Source organism: Caloenas nicobarica, chromosome 3 (assembly GCF_036013445.1).
Source record: "Caloenas nicobarica isolate bCalNic1 chromosome 3, bCalNic1.hap1, whole genome shotgun sequence".
NCBI classification, from domain to species: domain Eukaryota; kingdom Metazoa; phylum Chordata; class Aves; order Columbiformes; family Columbidae; genus Caloenas; species Caloenas nicobarica.
In genome coordinates this window covers 978548-1003206 of record NC_088247.1, presented here as the reverse complement: position 1 = coordinate 1003206, position 24659 = coordinate 978548, and the positions used below count along the sequence as shown (strand labels likewise).

Below are 24659 nucleotides of genomic sequence, written 5' to 3'. Positions count from 1 at the left end.
AAAAGTGCACAAGGAACAACTCACATCTGACACCACCCCGGGGACAGCTGGGGAGGGGGAGCGGGGCCAGGGCGCCCGCTGGATAGCACCAGTGCACGGCCCCAGGGGGACGGGGACCCTGCTTCACCGGGGCCACATGCACCGGGACCCGCACCCCACCAGCCCCCACCGCCCGAGCTGGGCGGCACCAGCCCTGGCACCCCTGGGGTCTGCAGCAGCCCCCGGCACGACGTGAAACAGGGTGGCCATCGTGCACGGAGGGATGGGGACGTGTGCGCAGACACCTGCTGAGGAGTTCTCATGTGCACTGCGAACATCTTGCTGAGCCCATGCACTGTGCGACACGTGTGTGCACGCGCATGTGGCAGTGAGGGGCCTGCTGGCACTTTGCATGGAGGGATGCACATGCGTGTGCCAGCACTTTGCACAGAGGGATGTATATGTGTGTGCATACATGTGCCAGCACTTTGCACAGAGGGATGCACGTGTGTGCATGCATGTGCCAGCACTTTGCACAGAGGGATGCACGTGTGTGTGCACGTGTGTGCTGATGCTTTTGCACAGAGGGATGCACACGTGTGTGCACACACAGGCAGCTGCTGGCACCATGCTGGTGTGGGAGTGTACGTGCCATGACACTGCTCACTGCCGGGGTGTGGGATGGGCTCACACGTCCCGCGTGGGGTCGGGGCCAGGGTGGGTGAAGAGGTGGGGGCCAGCGGAGGTGCAGGGATGGGGGGGCAGAAGGGGGGGTGGGGGTCCCTGCTTCTCCCCTAACGCTAGTGACACAAACCACTTCAGAGTATTTCCACGTGATGCACAAACAAGTCAAAAATTCACTGATCCAAACCCGACGTGCAAACAGAAAAGGGCCGGGGCAGGTCCCCCCGCTGCCCCGTCCCCTCCTGCCCGTGGCCCCCGGCCTCCCGCACGTGGCTGCCGACGGTCACTGCCGGCACAGCCCCGCGGGCAGGCCGGGGATGGGCAGGGCCCCCCGGTGCGAGGGGAGCCCCCCCAGAGCCGGGGTCCCGGGGGGAGCGGCGTGGGGCCAGCGCCTGGTCCTCAGTTGGGAGACAGGTCCCCAGCTCTACCAAATGCCACTCGACCGGCCTCCGGGGGGAGCGAGAATCCGGGCCGAAGCTCGCTTTGGAACGTGGTCATCGATCTGAGAACCTGCCGGACAGACGGACGGACAGGAGTCAGGGCCACTGGGGCAAGAGCCTGACGGACACCCCAGTACCCCCAGCCCTGCCACCAGCACCACAGGGACAGCAGGTCCTCCATGTCCCCCTGGTGCCTCCAGTCCTGCCCTCAGCACCGTGGGGACAGTGGGTGCTCCGTGTCCCCCTGGCACCCCCAGCGCTGCCGCCGGGCACCGCGGGTCAGTGGGTGCTCCGTGTCATAGAATCACAGAATGTCCTGAGCTGGAAGGGACCCACAGGATCATGGAGTCCAACCGCTGTCCGTGCACAGGACACCCCACAGTTCACACCTGGTGTCCCCACGCTCCCCCACAGCCCAGCCTCGGCTGTGCCGCACACAGCGGTGAGCACCGGAGCACCGGCACCTCAGGCAGCACCGGCCACGCTGGGACCGATGCTTGTGACCCCCCAGGCCCCTGCGTCCCACCCAGGGGGTCACAGCGGCCCTGGCCCGTGGCTGCCAGCCCGGCACAGCCAGCACCAAACCAGCAGAGTGCCGTAGCCGGGGGAGCAGGACGTGGCTCGGTCCTGCCCGGCGCAGGGCACATGGCGGCTGCGGGATGGGATGGCACAGGCCAGCTGGAGCCGCTGAGATGTTTCCATCCCTCCAGTCCCGCTCCTGGGGACAAAGGGCCAAACACAACGCGCGCGCCAGCTCAGTGCTGACCCAGCTCCCCCCGGCAGGCGCAGCCACGCGACGGACGGTGCACGGAGGGACGGGCGAGGGCTGGAGGGGCTGCGGGTCCGGGGAGGGGGTCGTGCCCTACACTGCTGTGGGAGCACCGGGGCGGTGCAGCCCCCTGTCCGGGAGACGGGGGTGGCACCTCAGGGTGGCAAGTGCCCAGCTGATGCCAGACAGCCGCCGGGTGTGGGGCTGCCGGTGAGCCCCGGGGGGGCTGCCGGGACCCTCGCTGCGGCCCCGCTCTTACCGGACAGGCTGAAGCTGGACTCGTGGAGGTCCCTCATGCCCCCGTGTCGCGTGGCGGGGCGGGTGGGCGTATCGGCCAGGGGCGTCCCCGTCTCTTTTTTCCCGGCATGCACAACCACGGCCACATCCCCCAGGTACGGGGTGCGATCCACACCCCGCAGCTTCAAACTCTGCCGGGAGGGAAAGAAAAAGCAGAGAGAGCATCAGCGGGGGGGGGGCGCAGGGGGAAGCACGGGGGTGCCCCGTGGTGTGAGCGGGGTTAGGGGTGCAACTGCCTTACAGCGGGGTGCAATCAGCCGGGTGCGGGGGGGAGGAAGGGGCCAGGGATGCTGCGGCTGGCAAGGGGGCTGCAACTGGGGAGGGGGCTGCAACTGGGGACAAGAGGCAAGGAGTGGGATGCTGGAGGTGGCGGCACAGGGCAGTGCCAGGGCAGGGGCTGGGGGAGGCGGGTGACTCCAGCGGCGCAGCCCCACAATCCCGGCGGTGATGCCAAACTGGTTCCCCCACAGCCAGGCAGCAGCAAGCGCCCGGAGCCATCCGTGCAGGCAGGCGATGCCCCGCGCAGGACCCTGCCCTGCGCCCCCCGGCGCTGCCCCCGGCCACACGTGGCTCCAGCCAGGCACTGGGCTCCCCAGGACTGTGCTGGGACCCCCAGCTGTCCCCTTCCCTCACTGCACCAGCACCACATCGAGCCCCCCAGCACGTCTCCCATGTCCAGGCAGGTACTGGTGAAAGGCGGGGGGCACAGGGGGGTCCCCGGTGCTGGGGTCTGCCAGAACTCCAAGGTGTGACGCCGAGGGAGGGGGGTGGTGGGGTGGTGGCCGTGCCCCACGCCCACAGTGGGTCAGAGATGGGGCGCAGGGCCAGCGCTGCAGGATGGGTCACTGTGGGGGACAGGGAGAAGGAGAGGGGCTTCTGCAGCCCCAGCGAGCACAGGCAAGACCTGCCCCACAGCCCCGGGGATGCGTGCCCCGGGGTCCCCTCCTGTCCCAGCCATGGGTGCCCGTGCCCCGGTGCACGTGGGGTCACTGAGGGACCACCTCGGGGGGCTGCAGAGGGGACACCCCGACCCAGCAGAGGGCGGAGGGCCCAGGATGCTCAGCACGTGCCTCGCGCATGTGTCAGGACAACTGCCAGCCCCAGCAACACGCGGGGTGAGTGTCCCCAAACCCTCTGCGCCGCCAGCACGCAGGCAAGGGCAGGAGCTCAGGGGGCTCCTCCACTGCACCCCCTCCCACAGGGACCCCACCGCCGGCGGCGTGGATGTCCCCACTCGCCCCCGGCCAGGTGCTGCCACTGCCGTCCCCCCGTCCCCAAAACAAGGCACACTGTGCTCCCGCTATGCCAAGCGCCAGGTTGACACCGACCGCGGTACAGCATGGCATCAGGCCAGCACAGCACTCTGTGGCACAGACCCATCCTCCTGGCACCAGTAGCACCGACCCACGCCACCAGGACCACCATGGCCGCCACCACCCTCACCCCCCCCAGCAGCCAGGAGCCAGGCACGGCACAGCCCTGCCCCACACCGCGGCACAGCGCTGGCACAGCCCCACCGCCCCCCTACCTTCTCCCGCTGCACCAGCTTCTTGTAGACGGAGTCCGGGAAGGAGCGCAGGGGGCAGAACTTGCCGGTGCCCTCGGCGCACATGAAGACACCATTCTCGTAGACCACGCGCCCACGGCTGATGGTGACCAGGGGCACCCCATGGCACCGCATGTTCTCGTACAGGTTGATGTCCCCCCCCTGCACCTGGGTGCTGGCTGAGATGGTCCTGGGTGAAGGGACGGGGCGGTGAGAGGGCGTCCAGTGGCACGGGGAGCCCCCTCCCTGGCACCCCTCCACCGGCTGCACCTACTTGGTGGCCTCGGGGTCCCAGACCACGACATCGGCGTCGGCCCCAGGGATGATCCGGCCCTTGCGGGGGTACAGGTTGTGGATCTTGGCAGCGTTGGAGCTGGTCACGGCCACGAAGCGGTTCTCATCCATCTTGCCCCCGACCTGGCGCCAGAGTGGGGGGCTGAGGGTGTGCCAGGCCCCATTGTGCCCCAGCGCTGCCCGTCTGTCTGTGCCCCGCCCTCGTGCCCACCCCAAGCCCCCCAGTGCCTTGGGGGTGCTGCTGGTGCTGTGTCCCTTGCTGGGACGCACTGGATTACACTGGGGAGCACCTCACCCCCATCACGCCAGAGGGCAAACCCTCCATGGGATGTCCTGTGGGACCCGGGGAAAAGGTCCCCTCATCCCAAAGCTGGGGCCAGCTCAGCCCACACTGGACCCACTGCTGAGCCCCTGAGAGCCAGGGGGGCAGCTCCATCACAGCCCCATCACAAGCCCACCCCAGCCCATCCTGGGGTGCCTGGGGCAGGGGGTGTGGGACCCCGTACCACGCCTCGTTCCCAGATGATGTTCATGCGGTCCTGCACGCCGCTCACGCCGTGGGGGATCTTGGTGAAGTCCTCCTTGCCCATGGCCTTCTGCTTGGTGCTGAAGGGCCGGTGGTCGGAGGCCACGATGTTCAGCGTGTCGCTGCGGGAGGATGGGGCAGCACTGCTGATGGCACTGCCGGGGTGGCTCGGCCACAGCCAGCGGGGAGCGGGGTGCTCGGGGAGCTCAGCACCCAGGGAGTGGGGTGCCCAGGAAATGGGGCATCCATGCAGTGGGGGAAACAGGGAACAGGGTGCCCAGGGAATGGGGCATCCATGCAGTGCGGGGAACAGAGTGCCCAGGGAATCGGGCATCCATGCAGTGGTGTGCCCGGGATGCTCAGCATCCAGCAGCCTGGGCACTCAGCGAGTGCTTGGGAGGTGCAGCACCCACAAAGTCAGACCGCGAGGGAGAACAGCGTCTGGGAAGCACCCGGCGCCCCAAATGTGAGGTGCCAGGGACATGGGGTGCTCAGGGGCGAGCCTGAGGAGCAGGGTGCTGGAAGGATGGGGTGTCTGCAGAACACAGCAGCGGGCAGCAGGGTGCCTGGGAGCAGGGTGTCAGCACACACGGTGCTGAGGTGATGGGGCAGCCGGACTGCACGGCACCTGGGAGCAGGATGCCTGGACATGCTGGACACCAGGAGTGCCCAGTGAGCACCATGCCCTGGGACACAGCAAGCGTGGCAGCTGGGGAGGGGGTGTGGGGCAGCACGGCCCGCGGGGAGGGGTGCCCAGGGTGCCTCACTTGGCGAGCAGGCTCATGAGGTAGGCGGAGGTGTTGGTGTCCAGGCGCAGCGGCGGCACGGTGACGTAGGCGGCGGCGTGGAACCAGTCTTGGTGGTAGTAGTGCAGCCCGGTGAGCGTGGCGTGCGCTGTGGTCGTCTCCGCGTACACCACCTTCCCTGCCGGGGCGGAGGAACACGCGTGGGGCTGGGGGCAGTGGGGCAGAGGTGCACGGGCAAGCGTGCAAGGGGTGCGTGTGAGCTCTGCCCATGGCAGTATCTCTGCAGGCAGTGTGTGCCCGTGTCTGGGCATGACGCTGTGTCCACGCGCGTGCCCATGTGTACTCGTGTGCTCGCACCTGTGTTGTGTGTCTGTGCAAGCGGAGCTGTGGGCCCACGTGTGCACCTGTGCCTTAATTTTGCGCTTCGAGATCAAGGTAAAGGAACCATCACAAGTCTGTCACCAAATGGACTGTGACAAAGGGCACGCCTGCACACCCACACCCCTGCTCTGTGCCTGTGTGGCTGTTCCTGCCTGCGTCCCTGTCCATGCAAGAGCCCACGTGTCCCCAGCCCCATGACATGCACGTCCACACCTCTGCATGTGACATGTCCCCGCATGTGCCTTTGTCCCTGCCCCTGCGAGCCCGTGACCTCCACACACAGAATCACAGAATCCCAGGATGTCAGGGGTTGGAAGGGACCTCGAAAGCTCATCCAGTGCAATCCCCCCGCCGGAGCAGGAACACCCAGATGAGGTTACACAGAAGGTGTCCAGGCGGGTTGGAATGTCTGCAGAGAAGGAGACTCCACAACCTCCCTGGGCAGCCCGGGCCAGGCTCTGGCACCCTCACCATGAAGAAGTTTCTTCTCATCTTTAAGTGGAACCTCCTGTGTTCCAGTTTGCACCCCCTGCCCCTTGTCCTGTCACTGGTTGTCACCCAGAAGAGCCTGGCTCCATCCTCCTGACACTCCCCCTTTCCATATTGATCCCCATGAATGAGGTCACCCCTCAGTCTCCTCTTCTCCAGCTCCAGAGCCCCAGCTCCTCAGCCTTTCCCAGTGCCCACATTCACCCTGCGTGTGTCCCGTGGCTGTGTCCTTGTCCACAAAGGTGCCATGTGCCCACACGCGTCTGCGTCGGTGTGTGTCTGTGACCCCACACAGGCTCACACCTGCACACTCCTCCATGGGTGCATCTGCCCATGTCCCTGTGTGTCCCTGCATGTCCCTGCGTGTCCCTGCATCCCATGGGTCCATGTCCAGCCTGGGGCGGGGGGTGGGGGGGGTCACATCCTGCCCTTGGACGGGGCCATTCCCAGGGGTGCCCATCCGAGCCCCCTACCTTGCATCTTGGCAGCGGCGATGACGTCCCCCGCGGACATGCTGGAGACGTTCACCAGGTAGACAGGGCAGTGGGTCTGTGGAAAGGGGGTCAGTGACACCACCCCTGTGGCACCCTGGCTCCATGGGGGGGTCCCCGCGCCCCAATAGGGGCGCGGGGACCCCCCCATGGACCCGGGGCACCCACTCCCAGATGCAGCAACTGGCTGCTGGGCTGGGGACCACTCACCCTGTTGGCGATGGTGATGACGCGGTGCGTGGCCTCAGCCTCCAGCTGCGGAAAGAAGGGCAGTGAGACGTGTGGCACGGCACGGCACCGCGGCTCGGGCACGGTGTGGGGTTGGGCCCGGTGGCACCGATGGGTGCGTGGGTGGGTGTGCAGATGGGTGCACAGACAGGAGTGTTGGTGCACAGACCGGTGTGCTGGTGGTGCAGGGACGGGTGTGCAAATGGTTGTGCAGATGGTACGCGGATGAGTGCACAGACGGGTGCACAGATGGGTGCATGGGTGGCACAGATGGGTGCACGGGTGGGCACACAAGTGGTGCCAGCCAAGAGGATGCCCTGGAGCATCCCAGCCACATCCTGGGCCACCACCTGTGTGGTGACTCAAGGACACGTGCAGTCACCTACCTCTTCAGGCCGGCTGATCTCGATGCCCTCCGGCCCCGTGATGCCCAGGTCCAGCGCCTCCTTCGCTCCCTGGGGAATGGGGGGGTGTCAGGGTGGGGGCAACACTGGGGGTCTGCCCCATCGCTCTGCCCGTGGGCACCCCCAGTCCCCAGCGCTCACCTCGGCCACCAGCTCGCCGTTCTCGGCGTGGACGCGGGCGATGGCCCCGATGTCGCGGCAGGCCCTGAAGACCTGGTAGAGCTCGCTGTCCCGCAGCATGTACAGGTCCTTGTAGGTCATGAACATCTGAAAGGAGTTCACTCCCTTCTCCCGCACCAGTGTCTCCATCTCCACCTTCACCTGCACCAGGACAAGGGGTCAGCATGGTGAGGGTACACGGCAGTTTTGGGGTGCGCAGGCAGCCACGGGACATGCTCCCCACACCACCAGGCAGGCGTGGGGTGAGGTGCCCCCTGCCATGGGGCAGGGACCAACACTTCACCCTTGGGGGTGTGAGATGCAGGATTTGTGCATGTGCCCCAGGGTGACCTGGGGAGGGACAGATGCTGGCAGGGGGGAGCGGGGGGGATTTTGCTCGCCATGTCATGCCATGATCTGGTGCTAGCCTGGCCGAATCCTCAGTGTGCTGGTGCTGGGCTGCACCCTGGGGACACCTGCTTCGCCCCCTGCTCTGCCTGGGGAGGGTCTGCCCGGGCGAGGGGGTGCCCAGGGCTGGGGTCTCCTGCAGCACAGCCGGGAGCTGCGCAGCTTGAGCCGGGCCAGATTCTGCTCCGGCAGCTTTGGTGGCAATAGCAGGGGCTGAGCATGCTGTGGGACAAGGTCCAGGCACCGAGCAGGGGTCAGTGGCCATGGCCACGGGGATTGTGCTGCAGGACTGGGTCCCCCCATGCTGGGACCACCCTGCCTGGGCACCCCAGTCCCTTCCTGGAGCAGCAGCACCTTCCCCACCCCGGCGAGGGGCTCAGCCCTGCCGGGACCCCCTGCCCCACTGAGCCGGGATCAGGACAGCTCAAAAGGCAGCCGGGGGGCTCAGCCCACCCCAACAAGCAGCTAATGGGATCAGCGGGACGGGAATTATCCCTGGCCACAGCAGCTGCTCCCGGGCACTCGCGGTATTGGGGTTGGAGCCGCGCTGTGCCAGAGCCACACAGCCAGACTCACCTTGGGCGCCCACCAAGTGATGCCCATGTGCAGGGCATAGTCGCAGCAGACCTTGGGGTCAGCCAGGCTGCGGCACTTCTCGTAGGCGTCCAGCAGCGAGGTCTCCTTGTCGGGCAGGACGTGGCCGATGATCATCGTCGTCCCTCCCACCAGGGCTGCCTGTGGGTGATGGGGACAGTGGCGGTGGGGACGGCAGGATTTGCCCGGCTGGGAATGGCCCCTGGTCCTGCGATGCTGCCCGTGCCATGGGCAGTGACCCTGCCACTCGGGGCATGGCATCGTCCACAGACAGGTGGGGGCCCCGGGCTGGGCCCTGTTGCAGACAGGGATCCCCCCACATCACCCCAGGGTACAACCGCCCCCTGCAGCGCCCTGGCCCTGCCCGCGGCTGCCTGGCTGCAGCAGCACATCTGGGCACACATCTGGTCAGCCCTATCCTGCCGCCCACCGGGGCACTGACTACCCCCCCGCACCAACCCCTGGGTTCGGGGTGCCGGGGGGACACCCTGCCTGGGCACCACAGCCCCCCCAGCTGCACCCCCTGCATGGGGCCCGGTCCGGGATGGGGCTGCCCAGCCCAGGCAGCACAGGGGCCGCAGGGAGAGCCCCCCCGCTGTGGCATGCGTGGGCAGCAGGGCAGGCGCCAGCGCAGCCGGCGGTGTCCCCGGCTCACCCGGCCCAGCTAATCCCCAAAGCTCCTTTATCAATTGGTCCTTGCAGGCTGGCGCGGGCCGGTGGTGCCGGCGTGGTGCTGCCACACACCCTGGTGGGACAGGGATGGGGTGCAGGCATGGCATGGGGCACCTGCAGTCGCTGCACCGTCCCCCTGCCTTGCGGCACATCGCTGGGCCTCTCACTGTGCCGGGGCACGAGGCTGCCCCCAGCTCCTGAGCCCTTTGCCGCAGCAGCCGTGGCAGAGCCGAGCCCCTGCCCAGGGACGTGGGCTCCCTGGGGCCAGGCACGGCCAGCACCAGCACAATGGCTGCTCTGTGCAGCAGGATGGAGACAGCCGGCCCCGGCTCTGCCCCTGACAAGCTTGTACCGGCCCCTCAACACGCCCGGGCAGTGGCACCCGGTGCACGGCACCGCCGGCCCGTGGCAGGGCCCTGCAGCACAGGGAGAGCCCTGAGCCGGGCTGGCACTGCGGAGCATCCCCACGGCAGCCTCGCTGCTGGCGGCACCCTGGCTGGAGCTGGACAGCAGGGTCTGTGGGCACCGAGGGTTCCCCGGGCACCGAGGGGTCCCCGTGCGGGACAGCACCTTTGCTGCGGGTGGAGGGGCTGCACCCACCCCCCTGCTCACCCTCCCGGGGCCAGCAGCGAGCGCGGCTGGGTGGGAAGACGGGCTCCCAGCAGCCGGGGCTCATTGCCGCAAAGTGGCATCTGTCCCTCACTGCATCAGCAGTAGGCACAATCGGTGGCACATAGGGAGCTGTGGGGCTCTGTGCCGGCACAGAATGCCATGGCCCCGGTGAGGGGGATGCTCACAGCAAGGGGACTTGATGGATGGGGACATGGGGACAGGCGGTGCAATGGCAGGCTGCCGTGGAGCTGGTGCAGCCACCTTCCCGCAGTGCCGGGGCAGAGAGCCTGCCTGCACCGGGCAGCTGCAGCCACCAAGCGCTCCTGCCTGGCCGGCGTCCCCCTCGGCTGTGGATGCTCCACACAGCACCCGCCAGCACCCCAGGGGCCAGGAGCTGGGAGCAAACCCACCCACCAGGGCTCGGGGTGCAGGCAGAGCCAGGAGTGCCAGGGGGGCCGTGCCGGGCGGTACCTTGGTGCCGTGGTAGAAGTCATCCACGCAGGTGGCGTTCATGAAGGTCTGGTGGAAGTGGGTGCTGGTGTCGATGCCGCCGGGGATGACGAGCTTGCCGGTGGCGTCGATGACCTTGGCCCCGCCGGGGATCATGAGCTCGCGGCCCACTTGCTGGATGATGCCGTTCTCGATGTAGACGTCAGCCTCCAGCGTGCAGTCATCGTTCACCACCTTCCCCCCCTTGATGAGGATCCGCATGGTGGCCGCGTTGGCCAGCATGGTGCTGCGAGGGTAGGCGTCAGCGCTGGGGCGGCCGCGGGCAGTCCCTGTCCCACACAGCCCCCCGGGGCCGGGGGGGCCTCAGCCCCATCGCCCACCCTGGGGGTCCCGGGCTGGCACAGCGCTGCCGCCACGCCTCAGCGCGGGCACCCGACGCGGGCAGCCCCGCGGCTACGCACCCGCCATGCCTGTCCCCGCCCTGGGCCGTGTCAACACTGGATTACCCCGGGAAATCCGCAGAGAGGGGGGGCCGCCCTGCCGAGCTCCCCTGCTCTGATGACACGAGCCTGCACCCCGTGCAGCACTGCCCACCCGCAGCCCCGGCACCCGCAGCCCCGGCACCCGCAGCCGGCCACAGAGTGGGGCTGCCGGACCCCTACCCCAGCCCCACGCGCTGCCCCACCTTGCTGCGGGCAGGGACACCGGGCGAGGGAGGGGGCCAAGCCCCGGCTGCTGGTGCCGCATGTGCCGAGGGGACACTGCCCGGGCTTCTCCCTGGGGTGCGAGCACCCCTATTCGGGGCAGACTGCCGGCCTCTGCCCCACAGCCCCATGCGGTGCCAGCTCTGCCGGAGCCCCCCACGCTGCCCCTGCGCCGCCTTCGCCCCCTGTCAGCGAGGGGCATCCCCAGACACGATCTATAATTCATTTGGTAGATGAAGGTCAAACGCGATCGACCGGTCTGAGCACGGCCGGCACGTGCCGGCGCCCCGGGAGCGTGTCCCCCCGTGGGGTGGGCTGGGACCCCGCCGGGGCCTGCCGCTGCTCACGTGGGTGCTGGGGCCGGGGCACCGCTCCAAAGGGACTGTCCCCAGCACATGCCAGCAATTTTCAGCCACCCAGCAAAACGCCAGCTCGGCAGCAAATGGCTTCCCCGCGCGCCGGACCTGGCGGGAGCCACGGCAGCCGGCAGGGCTGAGCTGGGCCTGGCCAGCAGCTGAGCATCCCCAGCACTGCGGCCAGGAGCAGCTGCCTGGGCCGGCGAGTGGCACCGCAGGGCCACCACCGCGCTGTGGGGCACAGGGAGTCCCTCCCGGGCCAGCTCCTGCCCTGTGGCTCTGCGATGGCAGTGCCAGCCCTGCCGTGGTGCCAGCCTGTGCCTTGTCCGCTCCTCTCACCCTGGCACAGGAACACGGCAAGCACCTGCCAGGGGTCCCACCAGCAGCCGCCACCATGGAACATGCTCCTGGGGAAGGCGGCCCCCGCCCTGCCAGGAATGCCACCGCCATGCACAGCTGCGCCGGCTGCAGAATGATGGCGGAGGAAAAGAGGTCCCCGAGGGGTCGTGGTGGGATGGCAGCGACCCTCCTGCCAGCAGCAGCTCCTCATGCAGCGAGCCAGGCTGCCATGGCATGCTGGGCACCGGCACCTCTGCCTCTGCCCACCCCTGCCCCCCGCTGCCCCCGAGGAAGCCGCTGCCCCATGCACGGGCTGCCCTGGGGGAACCCAGCCCCACGGCTGCGCTGCCGGGACACGGGGAGCGGCCCCCAGACCTGCTGACCCCCCGCGCCCCAGCAGCCGGGATGGGGCGAGGTGTCGGGACAGAGACCAGCCGTGGTAGGCGAGGGACCACAGGAGGTGTGGTGGTGCCCACTGCCCCCCCAGGCCTGGCACCCCAGGGCAGGGCTGTGCCGGGCAGGACGGTGCTTGCGCAGCGCAGGAAAGGGGGTGCGGCAGGGAGGTGGTGTGTGACACCCCGACATGAAAGCAGGTTGCTGTGACGGACGGATCTGGAGCACGGCAGCGCACGGGGAGGCAGCCCGTGCCGGCTGCCAGCGGTGCCGCATCACCCCCCCGCCGTGTGGTGCAGGCAGGGTCCCCCAGCACAGCCACGTCCCAGCCTGGCCTGCCCCGCTCCCCACAGCAGCTCATGGAGGGGGTGACTGTCCCCCCCCCAAGTCACTGTGTCTCCGCTGTGCCCGGTGCTGCACAGATGGGGATGGGACTTGACCTGCTGTGGAGTCCCACGCAGCCCGGCCCCCCCGGGGTTGTGCAGGCAGGACCGCACTGCCGGACACGGCCCGGCGGGCAGCTGGATGCTGGAGCTCGGCACAGGCAGGCGGGTGGGCTCAGCGGCCCCACAGCCCCGGCCCTATGGGTCTGGTGGGGAGAGGGAGGCTGTCATGGGCGTGCTGGAAGCGGGTGAGCGTGGCAGAGCGCGGTGGGCAGGCAAGGCGCTGGCTGAGAGGACGAGGCATTGCTCAGGGACACAGGTGAGGGCGAGCCCGGCGTGGGCTGGACACAGTGCACAGACAAGGGCTGGCAGCTCGACACGCTGCCCGCAGCCTTGGCCACCACGGAGCCACCCACACCACTGCCACCACACTGCCACCGCCCTACTGCGCTGGGCCCCCTCCTGTCCCCTCCTCGGGGACCCAGTCACCCCCAGCATTGTGCCCCCAGGAGTGGGCATCGCTGCCCCCACCTCCTGCGCTGGCAGCCACCACTCCACCCATCGTGCTGGTCCCCGTGCCCAGCTCAGGCTGCCCGCCATGGACTGCCCGGCCCGCCAGTCCCTCCCAGTTCCTCCCAGTTGCCCCCCAGCTCACATCAAGCATCCCCAAGGGCTCTGTCCCTCTGTTCCCCAGCCTGTGCTGCAGTGCCAGTACGGCACAGCCAGTCCTGGAAACACCCGGGCTCTTGCCCATGCCCTGGCGAGCCGCTGCGGTGCGGTGGCACAGCCGGCACCAGCGGCTGCTTGCTGAGGCAGAAAGCGGGAGGTTTCTGCAAGACAACAGGTTCCCCAGGTGGGGCAGAAACACAGCGTCAGCACTGGGGGGGCCATAAGCATCCTTGGGGACCCCCACCTGGCCCCACCACCACAGCCAGCAGCCCTGCCCCACAAGCCCCCAGCCCGGCCATCCTTGGGCGCTACCGGTAGCCTGGGAGGTGAGGGGCTGCAGCGGCACTTCCCGGCATACAAAGCAGCGCGGCCATCTCGGGGGGCTTGTGGCCCCCCCAGCGCCCACCGCCTGCTCGCCGGCCCCGAGCCGCAGGGGCTGGTGGGGCGGGAGCACAGGGACAGCTGTGACCCCGGCAGGACAAAGAGACCCCTGCCTTGCGGGGGCTGCCGGGGGGCACCTGTTGGGGCTGGGGCGGCCGCCGGGCCCAGCCTTTGTGCCGGGACGGTGGGGCTGCGGCACGGCCGCACACAGAGCCGCATTGTGCGGCGAGGCGAGGCCAAGGCCTGCCGCAGCCCCTCTGCCGCCCCCCCCGGCTTTTGTCTGCACCGGTGAGAACTCTGGCACCCCCCCTGCCCGGCGCCCCCTGCCAGCACCCCCTGCCCCCTGCGCCCTGGCTGAGACCCTCCTTTGTCAGCTCCTGGGCTCGGTGACTGTCCCCTCCTCAGCAGGACCAGCCCCGCCAATGAAACCAAACCACAACCACCGCCTGTCCCCAGCCAGCAGTGGCAGCTGGGTGGGCATCACCCCCCACCCTGGAGATGCCTCCCGGGGTCCACGACCACCACGTCCCCCCAGCCCTGCCCTTCCCCGGCTCCGTTTCAGACACAGCCAGGCCAGGAGCCGCTGACCCGCTCCGATGCTGCATGAGAAGCCTGGGCTGCCCGGCCCCGCTGCCGGGGTCCCACCCACCGTCTCCCCAGCCGGGATGACCACCAGTGCTGGGGTGACTGAGCCACCACCGTCGGAGGACAAGGGACACCCGGACAGCCCCACGGCAATGGAGGGACCATGATCCATAGCTGAAGGGCAGGGATGCTCCGGCAGAGCTGGACACCCGTGCTGAGCCCAGAATGCTGTGGGTGTGTGAACAGCCGGTCCTCGTCCCCGCGGGCACCTTGGCACGGCACGCTCCATGGCACACCGCACACCATGGCACAGCCACACCCGAGCGAGCGCAGGACACGCTGCCGCAGCACAGGGGTGCCGGCTGCCCGGTGGGACCCCTCGCCCAGTTACAGGGTCCCCCTTGTGCCCCAGGCACTAACCCCGGGATGGGCAGTGGGTGCAGCACGGCCGGCACTGCGGCACCGAACCCGGGGCCCTGCCAGCCCTCGCGGGGGGGCCCGGCCGGGGCTGCAGGGAGTCCCCAGGCAGAGACCGGAGCTGCTGGGGGGGTCCCCGGACTGCCTGCCCCGGTGCGGGGTGCTGGGCAGGGCGCAGCCCCGGGCAAGGTGCGGGGGCGGCGGGGCGAGGGGCGGCCCGGGGCGGGGGTGCGGCGGGGCCCCGGTGCCCGGCTCGGGGGGGCGCGGCTGGGTCCAGGCCCCGCCAGCCCCGGGGCGGCCCCGCAGACAAAGCCCCGGTGCCGCCCAGCACAAAGGATGCTCCGAGCCGGGGCGGGGCCGCCCGGGAGCCCCCGCGGAACAATGAGCCGGGCCCGCCGGGACCCCCGCCCGCGCACCGGCCGCCCCGGGGTGGCCGCTCCTCCGCGCACCTGCTGCTCCGCGCCCGGTCGCGACACGGCGCCGACGGGGGAACCGGGCCCGCTCGCGCGGGGTGGACCCGTCGCCACACCCCGCCAAAAAGAGCCCGTCGCGCTGTCGCGACACAACCGCCCTGTCGCGACAGGTGACTGGCCGTACGTGGGCGGGGGCCAGACGCACCCTTCCCGCCCCGCGATGCGCCCCGTCTGTGCGCGTATATGGGGCAGAGCTCCCCCCCGCCTGGCGGGACACCCTCGCCTGCCGCGATACGCGCACCTGCCGCAATTGTCTCACCCGTCGCGATACAGCCGCGACAAATCAGGTCCCGCCGGTGCGGGAACGTGCGATAGCAGCCCAGCCCACGCCGTCCCCGCCGGTACCTCCGGCTGCGCTCCCGCTCCGGCTGCGCCCGCCGCGCTCCCGTCCGCGATCGCCTCTCACCCAAACCTGCGCGGCGGGGGCGGGGCCTCACCGCGGCCTCCGCCAATCTCCGCCCGCTTTCTCCGCGGGGGCGGGGCCGGTCACCCAGCAGGGTGGGCTGCGCGCAGCCTGACTGACAGGCGGAGGGGCGGGGCCGGCGCCCAGGGCCCCGCCCAGCGGCGCCACCTGCCATGGTTGCCATGGTGACCGGAGCCGGCACAAAGGCGCGCGGGGGCGGCCCCGAGTAACCCCGACCCTTGTGACCCCCCCGTGACCCCCGCATGGGCCGCCCCGTGGGGCCCCCGGCACCTCCCCATGGGCCCCCCCGAGCCCCCTCGGGCCCCCCATAGGCCCTCCCTCCACGGCCCCTCCCGACAGCCCAATTTTCCCCCCGGGTTACCATCCCGTGACAACCCCCATGGCACCCAAAGGGCCCCCCGACACCACCCCATAACAGCACATCGCTGCCCCATGGCCACCCATGGCATCCCCATAAGGGCCTCCCAGCAGTGCCCAGTAACACCCAGTACAGCCCAGTAACACCATAAGGGCCACCCAGTACAGTCCCAGTAACACCCAGCACTGCCCACCAGTGCCCAGTAATGCCCAGTAACACCCAGCACCCAGTACAGCCCAGCAGTGCCCAGTAACACCCAGCACCCAGTACAGCCCAGCAGTGCCCAGTAGCACCCATCGCCCAGTACAGCCCAGCAGTGCCCAGTAACACCCATCGCCCAGTACAGCCCAGCAGTGCCCAGTAACACCCAGCACCCAGTACAGCCCAGCAGTGCCCAGTAGCACCCAGTAGTGCCCTGTACAGTCCAATAGTGCCCCACTCAGCCCAGTAGTGCCCAGTACAGCCCAGTAACACCCAGTAGCACCCAGTACAGCCCAGCAGATCCCATCAGCACCCAACACAGCCCAGTTGTGCCCAGTGACACCCAATAATGCTCAATAGTGCCCAACAGTGGCCAGCACAGACCAGCACAGCCCAGTAACACCCAGCAGTGCCCAGTAACAGCCAGTAGTGCCCAGTATGCCCCGTCAGCACCCAGTAACACCCAGTAGTGTCCCGCACACCTCACTGGCACCTGCTCACACCCAGTAGTGCCCAGTACATCCCAGTAGTAGCCAGTAAAGCCCAGTAGTGCCCAGCAGTGTCCTAGTAGGGCTGAGCAGTGCCCAACACTGCCCAGTAACACCCACCAGCTCCCAGTACAGCCCAGTAACACCCAGTAATGCCCAGTAGTGTCCCAGACCATTCCAGCAATCCCAGTTACACCCAGCAGGCCCGACACAGCCCATCTCAGCCGCCCCAGGCTCCCAGCCTGTGAGGATGGGACACTGGAGGACATGGGGCGCTGTCCCCCCAGTCCCCTGGGGGGCTGGTGGTACCAGGCACCCCCTGTGCAGAACATGGCACTTGGTGTCCAGCAGTGCTGGGGCAGGTGCACAAGGTGGGGACATGGGGTGGGGTTAGGGGTGCTGGAGGGACCTGCTGCTCCATCCCTCCCCATCCCACCCCATTCCATCCCACCCCATCCCATCCCACCCCACCCCATTCCATCCATTCCCCATCCCATCCCCATCCCACCCCACCCCATCCATTCCCCATCTCATCCTATCCCATCCCATCCACTCCCCATCCCACCCCACTCCACCCCATCCCATCCATTCCCCATCGCACCCCATCCCATCCCATCCTATCCACTCCCCATCCTATCCATTCCCCATCCCACCCCATCTCATCCCATCCATTCCCCATCTCATCCTATCCCATCCCATCCACTCCTCATCCCACCCCACTCCACCCCATCCCATCCATTCCCCATCCCATCCATCCCAGCTGTGCTGTCCCACTCTCAGGGACACCCTGGGTCCCCTCATCCTTTACTCCTCCAGCTGAACCAGCCCCAGCCCCTCTGTCCCCCCGCCCCAAGCTTTGCATCCCCTGAGCATCCTGATGGCTCCAGCTGAGTCCCCTCCTGGCTTTTGTGTCCTCCTGCTGTCAGAGGACACTGGGGGTTCCAGTTCAGTTTGTGTCTGCCAGGACCCCCACGTCCCGTCCAGCAGAGCTGTCCTCAGCCTGTGTCACTGCCGGGCTTTCTCTGCCTGGGGCAGGAATTTCTGTTTATCCTTGCACGGTCCCCACTTGTCCCCTCCTCCAGCCTGGCTGGGTCTGGCTGCTGGCAGCTCTGCCCTCAAGCAGAGGCACCGGCCCTTGCAGATTCAATTGTCACAGGACAGTTTGGGTGGAAGGGAGGTTCCCAGCTCCCCAGTGCCCCCCTGCCATGGGCAGGGACATCTGCACCAGCTCAGGTTGCTCAGAGCCCCGTCCAGCCTGGCCTGGGATGTCTCCAGGGATGGTTCAGCCACCACCTCTCTGGCCAACCTGGGCCAGGCTCTCACCACCCTCAGCACAAACAATTTCTTCCTCATGTCCGGCCTGAATCTCCCTCCTTTAGTTTAAAACCATCACCCCTTGTCCTGTCGCAACAGGCCCTGCTCAAAAGTCTGTCACCATCTTTCTTCTCGGCCCCTTTGAAGTCCAGAAAGGCTGCACTAAGGTCTCCCCGGAGCTTCTCTTCTCCAGCTGAACCCCCCAGCTCTCTCAGCCTGTCCTCCCAGCAGAGCTGTTCCAGCCTCGGGTCATTCCTGGGGCTCCTCTGGCCGCTCTCCAGCAGGTCCATGTGTGTCCTGTGCTGGGGACCCAGAGCTGGCCCAGCACTGCAGGGGGGTCTCACCTGTTGGGGGCTCACCAGGACCTCAGCAGCCCCTGGGTGCAGCCCCTGGGGGCTTGAGGTGTCTCAGGAGAGCCCCAGCGTAGTTCTCCATTTCAGGCAGTTTTCCTCCTCCAGCCCCATCTCCAGGCAGTTGTCACCTGTCCCTGCCCACCCCAGGCCCAGCCCTGGGGACCCTCACCCCGCCAGCCCCTCTCCAGGGCTCCATCCCACGAGGGGTTCCCTGGATCACATCAAGACCCCATCACCCCAGGGTCTGGCATAGGGACCGGGGGGGGCTCCAGGGGTCTCAGCACTCACCCGACGCTGCCCGGCTGGAGGGGAAACTGAGGCAGGAGCTGCACAGGGCATTTCCCGGAGGGTGAAAGAAATGGGGCAGAAATGTGTGGTCTCACTTTGCTGGGATGAGTGCACAAGGAGCAAAGCCCCTGTGCCCCAAACTGGGACCCCAGCGTCACCAGGATCCTACCCCCTGCCAGAGCCCCATCACTTGCTGGGACCCCATTGAGACCCCACTGCCCCACCAGGACCCCACTGGGACCCCCCACTGGGGCCCCAGCATCGCCAGGATCCCACCACTTGCTGGGACCCCATTGAGACCCCACTGGGACCCCACTGGGACCCCAGCACCTGCATGGAGATGCCAGCACCTGCACGGGGACCCCTCTGCCCACCAGACCCCACCACCCATTGGGACCCCATCGTCACTGGGACCCCTCGAACTGCTCGGAACCCACTGTCACCAGGACCCCGCCACCCACTGGGTCCCCATCATGTCCCCCCACGCCGGACGCCGGGCGGACACAGAGCACAGAATCACCAGGAGCTTTTTTCCTGTTTTTTTTTTCCTTTTTTTTTTTTTTTTTTTTTTTTTTTTTTGCACAAAAACAGTACATTTATTCAAGTGTTCTCCAGCACAAGTACATTAGAAAGGAGCTCGTCTGTATTATACTCTTCTGGGCACCAAAGAAAAAAAAAAGGAGGATGGGATGGAAGCGGAACGGACAGACTTTCTACATCTGCTGCACGCATTGACCTTTAATTAGTTCAGAACAGCTATGTCACGAGCAATACTTACACAGATACGACAGAGTGCCGGGCAAGCCCGCGGGCCAGAACCATACGGTGAAATGCACAGTATTCAGCGGCAATAAATAGAGAAGCGACCCTAAAAAAACAAACCAACAAAAAAAACAAAAGGAACGAACCGAGAGAAAAGTAGAAAATAAAAGGGAGTTTCGGGGGGGGCAGCTGGGGGCACTGGGCCGGGGTGGCGGCGGCGGCGGTGCCGGCGCTGCCGGGAATGTGGCGGTCGGGCGCGGGCTGAGCCAAATCAAGGAGAGGAGGGTACCGAACTCTACGCGCTTATTCCTCGGTATGAGTACATGATTCCCCACAAATAGTTAAGCGTCAGCTACTTCAATGTCTAGGCTAAAACACATGAAATCTCTCATTTAGTTTTCAAGTACAAAGTTAAAATGCCTTTTTTGTTTTTATGTTTTTTTTTCTTTTTTTTTTAATAATAATATATAAGAGTAAAATAATAGTGCTCTTTGAAACTCCACTACAAGAAAACAAAACAAACAGTCATTGTCCAGACAGCAGACTTAATTTAACAATATATATTTTTAATAAAATGTTTTAGCACCGTGTTTGTCACCTACTCCCTCGGCGGATCTTAAGGAATTTAGGCTTTTTTGTTTTGTTTTGTTTTGTCTTTACCGTTTCATGTAGGGCTGTGCAACAAAATTTGTCTGTTTTAAAAAAAGATGTGAGTCGGGTACGTTAAAAACTGAACTCTTTCCCCAGGCGTCCCCACGGTCCCCACCACCGCCGGCGGCCGCCGCGGAGCTGCCAACGTGTCCCCGGCACCACCGAGCCGAGCCCGGTGCCTTCCAGTTGTGCCGGGACAGGAACCGGTGTCGCGCCGGCACCGCTCCGGCCCCGCTCCGGCCGTCCCAACCACGGGCGCCCGGGGCGGGTGCAGGAGCTGCCAAGGACGTGCCAACACTGCACTGTGTGGCACCCGGCTTGCCAAAAGCACCGCGGGGCCGAGAGGGGCCCAGGGAAGCACCGCGGGGCCGTGCCAGGCCGGCACGGTGCAGCCGGGCCGCGCGGGACCTGCAAACACTGTGGCAGGACCGCGCCAGGCTCGGCAGTGCCGGGCAGGGGTTGCAGCCGGTGCCGCGGGGCCGTGCAGGACCCGCAGCCAGGGCTGCGCCAGGATGGCTGCCGCGGTGCGCAGCGCTTGCAAACGGTGCTGCAGGACCGCGCAGCACCAGCACCCAGCGCCGCGGGACCACGGAGCGTTTGCACCTGGCCTTGCAGGGCCATGCAGGACCTGCAAACGCCACTGCAGGGCCGCACAGGATTTGCACCCAGTGCCGCAGGGCCATTCGCGACCTGCAACCGCCGCTGCAGGGCCACGCAGGATTTGCACCCAGCGCTGCAGGGCTGTGGATCACTTGCATCTGGCACTGCAGGGCCATGCAGCGCTTGCAAATGGTGCTGCAGGATTGTGCAGCACTAGCACCCAGCGCTGCACGGCCCTGTAGCATCCGCACCCAGTGCTGCAGGCCACGCAGGACCAGCACCCAGCACCGCAGAGCCACAAGAGACTCGCTCTCAGTGCTGCAGCACCACGCAGCCAGCGCTGCCGGGCTGTGCAGGACTCGCACGTGGTGCTGCAGGGACACACAGCACTTGCAGCTGGAGCTGCAGAGCCATGCAGGAGCTGCAGACCGGGCTGCGCAAGACTTACATACAATGCTGCAGGCCCTGCTAACAGGGGCCACGCAGTGCCTGCACCTGGTGCTGTGAGCCACGCAGGACCCGCAGACAGGGCTGCAGGGCCGTGCAGAACAAACAGCCAGTGCCGCGGGGCCGTGCCAGACCTGCACCCATCGCTGTGGGACCTGCGCCATCACTGCAGGGCCACTTAACACTTGCACCTGGTGCTATGGCCACGCAGGACCTGCCGACAGTGCGGCGGAGCCGTGCCGGGACTACTCCCGGCACTGCCACAGCCGCCCTGTGCCAGACTCGCCCCGGTGCCGTGGGGCAGCGCAGGACCCAGCCCTGGGACAAGACGGAGCCCACAGGCATGGCCCAGCACCACGTTCCGCCTCGCCTGCCTGGCCGCAGCAGAGCCGGGCCCCGCGGTGCCCCCACCGCACAGCCCAGCTCCCCGCGCCGTGCACACCGACAGAGGGGCCCCCGGACCCCGGTAGCACCAGGCGCCGTGGGGAGGTGGGGGGCCCTGGGGCCGCCCCCCGCTCGCCCCCGCCACCATCAGTCCCAGCACCTCTCAGCACCCTGGGGCCGCCGCACGGCTCGCTGCCAAATAGCCAGCACCCCGCACCGAGCGGCCGGCGGCCCCGCAACCCCCGGCACCTTTCACAGTTAGAGAAGAGACGGCGAAGGGGCAGGATCCGCCCGTCCCCTGTGCCGTAGCACCAGTCCCTGGCCCCGCCAGAGCCCCTCCGCTCCGGCACCGTGCAGTGCCCCGCGCTGAGCCAGACCCACCGGCCTCCGGTGGCACCACGGCTGCCGGACAAGTAGCACCATCCACAGCAACGCCAGCACCTGCCTGCGCCTTGCCTGCACGCACCATGGCTCCCCTCCGCACCGCCAATGCCATCGCAGCTCCGGCCCCTGTGGCCGTGGCTGCCGGCCCTCAGCACCAACACCGACACCGCTGCCTCCACGGCACCCCCGCCTCCACCGCACTCCTCATGGGCACCCATCACCCAGAAAGGGGTTTGGGGCCACCCCCAGCACGGGGCACCGACAGGACACACATCGCTCCAAACCCACGCTCAGGCAGAGGAGCGATGCCACAAGCCCCCGGCACACGAGACAACACCACGGGCGGCACCGCAGTCCCACCCGGGCTCACCGGGCATCGCCCTCCCGCCGATGTAGCACCAGGGCCTGGGGACCCGCAGCTGTCCCCGTCCCACACCAGCAGCGCCCAGCCGCGCTCCGGCACCGCTCCGTCCTGCACCCACGGCCCTGCCGGCACCGCCACGGCTTTTGGCAAGAGCCCGATTCACAGCACCCGCGCCCCGCGCCGCCCCGGCAGGAGCACCCGCCGCCGGGTCGGGGGGGGACACAACCAGCACCGGCCCAGCCGGGGACGCCGCGTACGCAGAAGAGCACCAGTACGCTTGTGCGCGGCGCGGGCAGGGCGGGCAGCGCGGGCAGGGCGGGCGCCGCCGAGGGAGGCGCTTCCTTTTAGGACAGAAAAAGGTTATTGCATGACTCGGGATGGAGACGCTTCCCGCCCGGCCGCCGCCCCGGCCCTGCGCGCTCGGAAAGGCCCGGCACGTAAGGCAACGTGGAAGCTGATGTCTGACTCACCCCGCTGTTTAAAAGCACCATTATGAAGTCAGGTTGTACAGTAGTAACAGTACCTTTTATATATATATATATCTATATCTCATATCTATCATATATATATAAACTGTAAACAAGAGGTAACAGCGGCTTCTAGAATTTGCTTTCTTCAAGGTTTCCCGTGTGGTAGGCACCCAAAATACTGTAGAAAAGGTGTGTGTTGTGGTGTGTGTGTTCTCGGCTTCCCTGCCAGTCGGGTTGGCTCCAGGTCACCAGTGCCGGTGCTGGTGGAGCAGAGCGAGGCTCAGTTGCTGGGTGCGCCGGGCCGGGCGCAGACGGAGCGAGCGGGTTCCCCTTGGCCTCGGCCGCTCCCGGCTGGGCTTTTCCCACTGCTGTTTCCCCTCCTCCGAGAGCGGAGCTGGCGACTGGCGTCTCGTCTCGCCCGCTGCTCCGAGAAGCAGAAACCAAACCAACAGAAAAACCCAGCCAGAAAAGAGCGGAAAACTAAAAGGTTACCCCCCCAAAAAAAGGTTTTGGTTGTTTGTTTTGCTTTTTCTTTTTTGTTTCGTTTTTGTTGTTGTTGTTGTTGTTTTCGTTGGTGGTTTTTTTTTTTGTTTGTTTGTTGTTTTTGTTTTTAAATAGGCTAAAAGCTGAACATTGGAAATTCAGGAGAGGACACCGAACCCTTTCGCTCGGGGAGACGTGTGCCGGGTTCCCGTTGGGCCGCGAAATCCCGTGTCTCTTCTGGGTGCTGACTCTTCTCTCATTCCGTGTTGTCACTTCTCTTGGCGTGGATGGTTTTGTTTCTGACTCGCTCCGTGTCACCAGTTCCTGTCCCGTCTCTCTTAAACGCAGGCGAAGTATTCCTTCAGGGGAGCGAAGAGGTGGCGGATCACCGGCACGCTCCAGGATCTGCCAAGCAGTCTCTGCCGGGCCAGGCGGCTCATGTTGGACACGTCTGTGTAATGCACTGGGAAGCCGAAGACCCTGCGGGGACACGGGGAGGGGACGGGGAGCAGGTCAGAGGGTGGCGGCCCCAAGGGACGCGGTGCTGCGGGTCCCCCTGGCACGCGGCGAGCCCCCGGTACCTCTCCATCTCCGTGCACCACAGGATGTCCTCCTTCTCGTTCATGAAGACGGGGAAGTGCTGGTCCTTGCCCTGCTTGATGGAGTTGGAGCGGGTGGTGATAGTTCGCACTTTGCTGAACTGCAAGAGGACATGTCTCGTCATGCTAGGGGAAGCAGGGGACCCCCCATCCCGGGGTGCCAGTGCCACCACTGTGTCCCTCCTGCACCCTCCCGAGACCTGTCCCCTGCAGCCCAGGGGGTGCGGGACACCCAGGGTGGCCGTGTCCCACCCACCGCCGCCCCCGTCCTGTGTGCCAGGGCTGACCTTGGCTATCCGGCCATGCTCCAGGCACTCCTGCAGCTCCAGCTTGTCGTTGACTGTGGACGCGAGTGGCCTGCGGGACACAGACAGGGTGGGCACGGGGTGGCAGCCCCACGTCCCCACCCACCTGGGCACAGGGCCACTCTCCAGCGGGGTTTGGGGCGCAATGGGTGGCCAAGGCTGTTCTGAGGGGCTGGGGCAGGAGCAGCTGATCCCCATTGGGACCTGCCTGCGGCACTGGCCACGTGCCACCGCGGCCCCCATTTAGGAGGGAGGGCAGCTCCACACCACCCCCCAGCACAAGGGAGCCAGAACAGGATTGGGCCCCTCTGTAGGGGTCACCGCTCTGGGTTTTTGGGTGTGCTGTCACCCAGAGTCACTTGTGACCCCCTGCCCTCGCCCAGCAATGCCTGGGGCAGGGGACCAGGGGAGGACCCTAGAGTCCGGTGCTTCCTGCAGCCCCCGGCAGCGCCATCCCCACCAGCCCATCCTGGGGTGGATTAGAAGGGGGGTGGTCAGTAGGTCAGAGAGGTTCTCCTGCCCCTCTGCTCTGCTCTGGTGAGACCTCATCTGGAATATTGTGTCCAGTTCTGGGCCCCTCAGTTCCAGAAGGACAGGGAACTGCTGGAGAGAGTCCAGCACAGCCACCAAGATGCTGAAGGGAGTGGAGCATCTCCCGTGTGAGGAAAGGCTGAGGAGCTGGGGCTCTGAGCTGGAGAAGAGGAGACTGAGGGGTGACCTCATTCATGGGGATCAATATGGAAAGGGGGAGTGTCAGGAGGATGGAGCCAGGCTCTTCTCAGTGACAACCAGTGATAGGACAAGGGGCAATGGGTGCAAACTGGAACACAGGAGGTTCCACTTAATTATGAGAAGAAACTTCTTCCCAGTGAGGGTGCCAGAGCCTGGCCCAGGCTGCCCAGGGAGGTTGTGGAG

The 24659-nt window shown here is 66.6% G+C and overlaps 2 protein-coding genes across 2 annotated transcripts in view; both read right to left on the bottom strand.

Annotated features, from left to right (window-relative positions):
- Positions 1-1087: 1087 nt before the first annotated feature.
- DPYSL5 (dihydropyrimidinase like 5) lies at positions 1088-10451 on the bottom strand. Its single transcript, XM_065630818.1, has 12 exons — positions 10191-10451; positions 8418-8576; positions 7416-7595; positions 7257-7325; positions 6853-6897; positions 6625-6700; positions 5303-5459; positions 4516-4657; positions 3990-4132; positions 3698-3905; positions 2132-2300; positions 1088-1173 (listed from the first exon to the last, which is right to left on the bottom strand). The coding sequence occupies exons 1-12, from the start codon at positions 10449-10451 to the stop codon at positions 1088-1090; spliced, it is 1695 nt and encodes a 564-aa protein (XP_065486890.1).
- Positions 10452-18894: 8443 nt separating this feature from the next.
- Positions 18895-24659, bottom strand: part of DNMT3A (DNA methyltransferase 3 alpha) — a 47978-nt gene continuing 42213 nt past the window's right edge. Inside the window, exons 21-23 of the mRNA XM_065632398.1 lie at positions 23727-23796; positions 23422-23540; positions 18895-23320 (exon numbers count right to left, since the gene is read on the bottom strand). Of these exons, the coding sequence (XP_065488470.1) occupies positions 23179-23320; positions 23422-23540; positions 23727-23796 (331 nt within the window). The 3' untranslated portion in view covers positions 18895-23178. The remainder of the gene's footprint in view (positions 23321-23421; positions 23541-23726; positions 23797-24659) is intronic.